Source organism: Orcinus orca, chromosome 11 (genome assembly GCF_937001465.1).
Source record: "Orcinus orca chromosome 11, mOrcOrc1.1, whole genome shotgun sequence".
Lineage (NCBI taxonomy): Eukaryota > Metazoa > Chordata > Mammalia > Artiodactyla > Delphinidae > Orcinus > Orcinus orca.
The window spans coordinates 45744967-45753786 of NC_064569.1; the positions used below are offsets into that span (position 1 = coordinate 45744967).

Here is an 8820-nt window from a genome sequence, read left to right on the forward strand (position 1 = left end):
GTCGCGTAGAAGTCAGATCTGCTGCCCAGTGATCCATAACGATAGAGTCTTAGATAGGATTCTGACTTCAATGACAGTCTCACCCATTGACTTATCTATTTCGAAGCAATTGACTCAGGGTCGCAGGGCTAAGAAACTATTCCATGCAAGGCTGCTATGAGGTTTCCTGCTGCTTGGGGCTGAAAGGGCTCGTGGGAGCTTTGGAGTCAGACCGACGACTAAGACCCAAATCGTGGTATCCTCACACTAATCCTGTGACCTTGGACACCTTACTTAATATTTCAGAGTTGCATTGTTTTTTTATATATAAAGAAAATAGTACTATCTTCCCCATAGAGTTGTTGTGAAGATTAAACTTATTCAAAACACCAGGCACAATGCCCACTGTTTGTCATTTAGTGGTAGGCTGCCAATAAATGATAGATTAGTTTCTCTTGTAGGGCTGAGGGGAAGGAGAAAGAACTGGGGAACCTGAGGTATTTTAGAGCCCCATTCTGTTCTAAATTCTGTGCCTTTGTCATCTGCCTTTTATCTTTTTTATTTATAGGCAGAGAGCTGGCTCCACAAACAGGCCCAGAAGGAGGGCTGGAGTAAAGCTGCCAGGCTCCATGGCAGGAAGACCAAAGAAGGTCTGATTGGGCTGCTGCAGGAAGGAAACACGACTGTGTTAGTAGAGGTGAGTTGTCAGAGTTCCAGATGCCAGGAACAGCTGTCCCTTGGGTGTAGGCTTTGTGGTAGACCCTTTGCATTCTTAAAGAAGAGGTGTTTGAGAACCATAAAAGCTAGTTAGAATTAAGCCCGTGAGACCGCAGTTACTAGCTATGGATTCATTTAAGTATAGAAATGCACAGGTTGTGGGTGAGAAAAGGCCTAGTAGTGTAGACTGTTATTCCTAAATGTGAGTCAGTTGTGGCCTTACACCTCGTCACTGATTGTTTCCTGGAATAGTTAGATTTTAAAGCTAGGAATTAGACTAATTAGATGATGAACAGCAAGCAGCTGTTTTAGAGGAGGTTTAGGGGCCCAGCTGGTGAAGAATCAGGTGTGGATTAGTCTAGAGCGAGAGAAGAGATAAACAAGCTGATAAAAGTGGTTTGGCATTGGAGGAGCCTAGGGAATGAGGCGATTATGGCATGTGCCACAGGCAGGTGGTGAACTTGTAGTGAATCCTTTGGGGGACGTTATGGAACCGTCCTGTGAATGCACAGGTTTTTGCTAACTCATTGGCACAGCAGGAATCACTTCATTCAGTTTCTGGCCTCAAGCTAGTAGAGGAACTGTGGATTTAATCTTAGAGACATTTATTTCTGTTTTGTTGCGTCTGCTGCCTGTATTACCAATACCTTGCTTTAAGGCATTTTTGGAGACTATTAGTAAACAGCTTATACAGCAACATCAATTTCTTCCCACAGGTGAACTGTGAGACAGATTTTGTTTCCAGAAATTTAAAATTTCAACAGTTGGTCCAGCAAGTAGCCCTGGGAACCCTGTTGCATTGTCAGAGCCTAAAGGATCAACTGTCTACATATAGTAAAGTGAGTTTGGGGGTTGTCTCCAACATGCTGGATTTGTTCCTCCCCTCTTAGGGTCTTTGCTATTCCATTTTTTCAGACATTCTCATGTCTCACTTCCTTATTTTATGTTTCTGCTTAAATGTTATCTCTCTGGAGAGGAGTACCTTCCTCCTATTGCTCTATCCCCTTATTTTGCTTCATTTAAAATTTGTTGTTATAGTTTTTATATATTACGTTTTAATTTATTTATTTCTCGTTTGCCTTCCCCAATAGAATGTAAGCTTCATAAGGCAGGAGATTTGTCTTTTCACTAGTGTGTCTCTGGTGCATGAGGAGTGGGCCCAGCGCTTGCTAGGGGCTCTGTTGAATGAATGAATGAATGCCAGTGCAATACAGTCCATAAATCAGGTGAAGCTTTGTGTTCAGAAATCTAGAATGGCCTGAGGAAAGGATTTCTAAATATAGATACTGGAGAAGGCACAATTTAGGAGACTAAGCATATTCTTAATCTATAGAAGGATCAAGGAAGGAATTGTATCAGTACGCCTTTGATCCATCCTTATGGCCAAGGCAAAAATGAACCAACTACGCACAACAATTTTTTTGTTTAGTACCACCCTTTTCCTTCTGTTTATCTTTCTTTTGAGATCTTGTGGTAAATGTTAATTATTACTGCCATTAAATAGTCATATTACATGGAAAACTATGTTGAGATTATTTTTTAGAATTGTACTGAATAGATGAGTCACTTGAAGTAGAAATTCTAATCTTGACTTTGCCAGTAGCTGTTTGTAACCCTGAGCTATTCACTTACTTTACTGTGCCTCTGTTTCATTATCTGTAACAAGGGACTTTGGTCCCTTTTAGCTTTATTAATTTTTTCCTTTTGGGCTTTATCTTTTTAAAACTTTTATTTTGAAGAAAATTCAAATTTGCAGAAAAGTTGCCAGTATTCTACAGTAAACTAGAGAGTAAATTTATCTAGATTCACCATTTGTTAACATTTTGCCTTATTTACTTTATCACTTTTTATATTCATATTATCGTCATCCCTATTGTTTTTTTATCCTTTTGGGAGTATGTTGCGGACATTAGAACCCTTTATCCCTTCAGCATGTATCTCCTAAAAACAAGGACATTTTCCTATATAACCACAGTACAGTGATCACATTCAGGAATTTTAACATTGATACAATATTTTTATTTAGATAATATACAATATACATTCCATTTTTGGCAACTAGCAGTTTTTCTTGTGATCCAGGATCCAGTCCAGTAGCATGTGTTGCAATTAGTTGCCATGTCAGTTTGGTTTCCTTTCTTTGTTCCTCAGCCTTTCTTTGTCTTTCATTACATTGACATTTTTGAAGGGTACAGGACAGTTGTGTAGAATGTCCTTCAATTTGGGTTCAACTGATGTTTCTTCATACTTAGAATATGGATTTTTATAAGAATCTTAAATAAATTACCCTCTGTTTTTCTCAGAACATCACATCAGGAGGCACAGGGGGTTGGGACTGTGGTCTTGTTATTGATGGTGCTAATTTTGATCTCTTGGTTAAGGTAGTATCTGCCAGGTTTCTCCACTCTAAACTTACCATGTTCCTTTTTTGTAACTAGTAAGTAATCTGTATGGGAGATTTTTTTGAGACTGTGTAGACATCCAGTTCCTCAAAAAACTTGTGCCTAAAAGTTTTAGCATCCCTTGATGATTCTTGTCAGGACCAGTTGTTACTGTGATAGTTGCATAATGGTTATTTTTCTAACCCTTATAGTTTCTTTCACATGGGTTAGTTTTATTAGGTGGCATTCTATTGTAATAAGGAGATTTCTCCTTCTCCCTTTATTTAGGGATTTACTTAGTAGCAACACTGACTCATAGATTCTTTTTTTATACAATTCATTATACAATCCATTAGTCTTTTTCTTTTTTAAAAAAAAAAATATATATTTATTTATTTATTTTCGGCTGCGTTGGGTCTTTGTTGCTGCACGCGGGTCCATTAGTCATTTTAATGCTCAAATTATCCCCGGATTTGGCAAGTTTAAGCCAAGCCTATGCAAGTTGGCTCCATTGTCTTTTTGGTATGGCCTTATTATTTTCTGACTATTTCCGTACTTTTTGGCATAACAGAGTATTCTGGGTTTATGTCATACTTTCCTTGCCCCAGCCATGGGATTGGCAACTTCTCCAAGGGGTCCTGATCCTTTCTGGTGGGGGAATGGTTTTTAGAAACCAAGATCTGGGCAGCATTAGGTATGCTTAATTCTACTGAGATGTCATTGCTGCTCTGCTCTTTCAGCAGAGCTAGGAAATGTGTGTGTGTGTGTGTACGTTTCAGTTCTAATCTTGCACCACAGGCTTCTTTCTTTTCTTCCCCCTTTCTGTATTTGTACCTTCCTTCTCTCATAGTGAATACACTGGCTTCTAGCAATTTCAGTATGTTTGCTTATTTACTCTCTGTAGGGTACACACTTTGTTTCAGAGTTACTACCCCTGACCGCTGCAAATAACAAACCTACTAAGGAGTTCAGGATTTCTTTGATGTTCTTTTTGTCCTTACTTTGAAGTTATTGTGGCCAAAGGATTGTATCGAAAGTAACTTGGATTAGTTTTTTTCCCCCTTTTGAGATTGTGTTATTCCTTTGAAATACAGTTAGAATCTCTGTTTCTGTTTAGTCAGTGTTTGTTTTCACCCCCAATCCTTGTTAATTTAATTTTATTTTTGTGGTTTGTTTTGTTTTGTTTTGTTTTTTTGCGGTATGTGGGCCTCTCACTGTTGTGGCCTCTCCCGTTGCGGAGCACAGGCTCCGGACATGCAGGCCCAGCGGCCATGGCTCACGGGCCCAGCCGCTCTGCAGCATGTGGGATCTTCCCGGACTGGGGCACGAACCCATGTACCCTGCATTGGCAGGCAGACTCTCAACCACTGCGCCATCAGGGAAGCCCCTAATTTTATTTTTGAATATGTAAAACATTAACAAGGTTCTGGAAGTTAAAACTCTCCTCCCCCCTCCCCCAGCCACATACACAAGTCTTACTTCCCTCCTCTCCCTTCCACCCCATTCCTGTCCACTCCTGTGGATAACCATCTCCACTAATTTCAGGTTATCCTTTTTGCAAAAATAAGCATATTTACACAAATATTTATTACACAAGTGTTGGTATAATATGTATGTATTCTTTTAATTTGCTTTTTTCACTTAATATATCCTGGAAATACTCCATAGCAGCTCGTGGAGACCATCTTTTTTTCTCTCCCTCTTTTTCCAGCTGCATAGTATTCCATTTTGTGACAGTACTGTGGTTTATTCAGCCAGACTCTGCCTGTTTGGACATTTAGACTTCCCAGTATTTTACGATTAGAAATAATTGCTCAATGAATAACTTTGTGCCTATGTACTTTTGTATTGTTGGAAGTGTATTAGAGTAAATTTCTAGAAATAGGATTGCAGGGTCAAAGGATAAAAGTGTATGTAGTTTTTTTTTGTTTTGTTTTTTTATTTTATTTATTTTTTTAAAAGTGTATGTAGTTTTGTTAGCTATTGTCCAATTCCCTGCCATTGGATTTGCACCATTTTTCATTCCTACCAACAATCTACAAACCTTTTAGTTTCAACATTTTATGATTGTATGAAAATATTGCTTCTGATTTCTAGGAAACTGCATTCTAAGAAGTTAGGCCAGAGATTGGGATGGCATTGGGGGTGGAGCGCTTAGCAATTTTTAACGTTCTTGGCTTAATGAAAACAATGTCTATTTATACTTAGTTGTCTTAAATCATTTTCTGAGAAATAGACTATATTTTTGCTTAGTCTCTTGGTAATTTTAATTACACAGACTGACTCGTGTTCATTTTCTTTGTGCACTTAGGGCTTCTTGAATTCCTCTGAGCTCTCTGAACTTCCAGCTGGGCGTGAGAGAGAAGGCTGTCTCAGGGATCAGCTGGCCTTAGCAATTGGTGAGTATTTGTAAGGATCTGGAAACGGGAGATTGATAACTGGATCTCCTGGTATCTTTGGTATTCCTCCAAATCTAGATCAAGAATTACAAGGTCAAGTTCCTTCAAGGGTCTGATAATCTGATTGCAAGAGGTGGGTTGTGTGTTAGATATTAGTGAGCAGTGGACACCCTGAAAAGCTCACACTCTGCTGAAGAAAACCATTACCAAGCCACCTGTTATTACTTTGAGGGAAATGGGATCCCAGTGTCATCAGAATTTTTAAATTCCTTTAAAAGAATTTGGATTTGTATGAAAAAAAATTTAGTTTCTAGCTGTTTGCAACTACTTAAAATTAGTAGGCATCACTGTGCTGACCAAACAAAGCATGTCTTTAGGCAGAGATGGCCTTTTGATCTCCGGTTGACTACCTCTCTGTACACTATGAAGGAAATAGTCCGTCAGAGGTCATTTCATCTTCTTTATGAAGGGATCCAGGAGTATTTCAGGGCATCATGTTTAGGAATTTGTCCTCTCTTAAAAAAAAAATCTGATCCTGAATTTGTGAAGGTACATTCTTTCAGAACCACTGGCTATAGGAGCCGTATCTGGATCATTGGCAGTGGGAGTAGTAGGGATTTTGCCTTCTTCGTACATGTCCTTGATGGAAGGAGGGAGGTACGGCTGGGGTTGGAGCTTGCTGGGAATTTACTGCTCATCTGATGTTTCCAGTCAGGACATCAATTCTGTTTTTATCAGGTCATCTTGAAGTATGTATGATGTTTCAGTGAGTCATGGTTGAAAAACTAGATAGACAGCCGTGTATGGAACTTATTAAGAAATTCTGGAAGAATTGGGTGTTTCAGCCTTGCCAGTTTCTGGGAATTAACTATTGGGTAGATGCTTTGAGCTGTTTTAAGATTCCTTTTGGTTTCTGGATACTTCCCTTTTATGACTTTTAGTTATAACAATGGCTAATTCAGGGATATTTACCCAGACCCCTTTGTCTATTCTCCTACCCCTACCTACCTTTTGGCTTCTTTGGACTTGTGTTAGAGGGGATAGCATCCTAGAATCTGTTTTTGGTTCTTATAAATAACTCTGAAAATATTATCTTTTAATTTTTGATGAGGGGAAGCTGAAACCACCATATGACACAGGGCTTTGGATTTTCTGGGGCTTTTAGTTTTGGACTTTTTCCTGTTACAATGGATGATCAGGAGTTGTCTGTGTCAGTTATAGTGGTTTTTGGGAGGGATGGTGATTTGGTGGGGAAAAAACACAATTGGTTTGGAGTCAGATCTGAGGGGGTTATTCTTGTTTTTTTTGTTTTTTTAAAGATTTTTTTTTGATATGGATCATTTTTAAAGTCTTTATTGAATTTGTTACAGTATTGCTTCTGTTTGACTTTTTTTTTTTTTTTGCGGTACGCGGGCCTCTCACTGTCGTGGCCTCTCCCATTGCGGAGCACAGGCTCCGGACGCGCAGGCTCAGCGGCCATGGCTCACGGGCCCAGCCGCTCCGCGGCATGTGGGATCTTCCTGGACCGGGGCACGAACCCGTGTCCCCTGCATCGGCAGGCGGACTCTCAACCACTGTGCCACCAGGGAAGCCCTGTTTGACATTTTTGTTTTTTGGCTACGAGGCATGTGGGATCTTAGCTCCCCGACCAGGGATTGAACCTGCACCCCCTGCATTGGAAGGCGAAGTCTTAACCACTGGACCTCCAGGGAAGTCCCTAGATCTGAGTTTTAATTCCAGCTCTGCCATACATTAGCTCTGTAGCCTTAGGCAGCTTCCTTAAGCTCTCTAAGCCTGAGTTTAAGGTAGTGATGATAGCCAGATTGGAGCACTCACTATGTGCAGATACTGTAATAAGTTCTTTTACACATCTTATTTATTTCTCCCAATAACCCTGTTTTCAGGTTATTTAAGTGGCATCCTCTCCATTTTACAGAAGAGAAAATGAAGGCTTGATGAATTAGTAAATGGGGTTATATCATTAAGTTACTTGCCTAAGGTCGAAGCCAGTGAGAGGCAGAACTGAGACCCGCGCCCAGAATATGTGTGACACCAGAGCCTGTGTTTCTGAATACCAGCATGGCGCCTAGTTGGTGTTCACTCCATTTCTCCCACCCTCTCCCCCCACACCCCTTTTCCTGTTTACGCTGAAAATGGTATCTCTCCCTCTGTGGCACATCCACGGTGTGAATGCGGAGGACCGTCTCCCAGACTTGGCTGCTTCTGTGCATATTTTGGTACTACCACGAGCATCATTCTGGAAGTGTGTTTTTTGTTTTTGCTCTCTCACAGGGAAGCTGGGAGAAAACATGATTCTTAAACGAGCTGCATGGGTGAAGGTGCCAGCTGGGTTCTATGTTGGCTCTTATGTCCATGGGGCAATGCACAGTCCCTCGCTCCACAACCTGGTTCTGGGGAAATATGGGGCCCTGGTCATCTGCGAGACGTCTGAGCAGAAAGCAAACCTTGAAGACCTTGGCCGCCGCCTGGGGCAGCATGTGGTGGGCATGGCTCCTCTCTCTGTTGGCTCCCTGGACGATGAGCCTGGGGGAGAGGCAGAAACCAAGATGCTGTCCCAGCCGTACTTGCTGGATCCCTCCATCACACTGGGACAGTATGTGCAGCCCCAAGGGGTGTCTGTAGTAGACTTCGTGCGGTTTGAATGTGGAGAAGGCAAAGAGGCAGCAGAGGCTGAATAGGTTCCAGAGACTTTTGGCCCAGGAGAAAATGTTTATTCTTAACTCTGGACATTATTACATTATTAGTTATTTCCTAAGCCTCTTCAAACCCAGCATTTGTTTTTCATTTGAGTTTATAATGAAATTATATACTTCATGGGTTAAGCTATTAAATAAAATTGTTATATAATAAAGAGAGTGGAATCTTTTCTTTGTTTGTGTAATGCTGGGTCTAGCTTTTTTGTGCCTGACTTGTGACAGGTTTTAGAAAACAACAGGTGGGTCTCACTGAAGTGACTGACAGTGTCTGGGAGAACAGGCATCACCAACTGTGCTGCTGCCCCCTTCAATGCAGATTTATTATGGTGTCCCTAAAATGTCTACCTTGTTCCATCCTACTCCTGTGACATAGAACTCTCTTGTTCGGTTTTGCTTTGTGACGCTTTGGACTATGCTTCTATCCTGGAACTTCCCCAGTTACATTACTTGTGCCACATGGATTCTTTGGAATTGTTGACTCAAACTTGGAGTTGTCTGGAAAATGTGGTTCATTTGTTGATGTCCATAGCGTGCTTTGAATTCTCTCTGCAGTGGTATACACATTGATTCTGTCCTCATTACTGAAATTAATAACACATGGCCTTGTTTCTCCTCTGGATAGCGGGG

At 40.8% G+C, this 8820-nt stretch overlaps 1 protein-coding gene across 7 annotated transcripts in view; it reads left to right on the forward strand.

The window, feature by feature from the left end:
• Positions 1-8820, forward strand: part of TSFM (Ts translation elongation factor, mitochondrial) — a 37276-nt gene that overhangs the window by 729 nt on the left and 27727 nt on the right. For 5 of the 7 annotated variants that reach the window (XR_007470259.1, XR_007470260.1, XM_049694767.1 and 2 more), the window contains exons 3-5: positions 548-676; positions 1413-1535; positions 5389-5476. Coding sequence is in view for 5 of the 7 variants with exons in the window: in XM_049694767.1 (XP_049550724.1) it covers positions 548-676; positions 1413-1535; positions 5389-5476 (340 nt within the window). In the remaining 2 variants the exon portion in view is untranslated. Of the gene's footprint in view, positions 1-547; positions 677-1412; positions 1536-5388; positions 5477-7768; positions 8349-8820 lie in introns of those variants that run through there. The other 2 variants (XM_004276574.4, XM_049694769.1) reach the window with 1 other exon arrangement.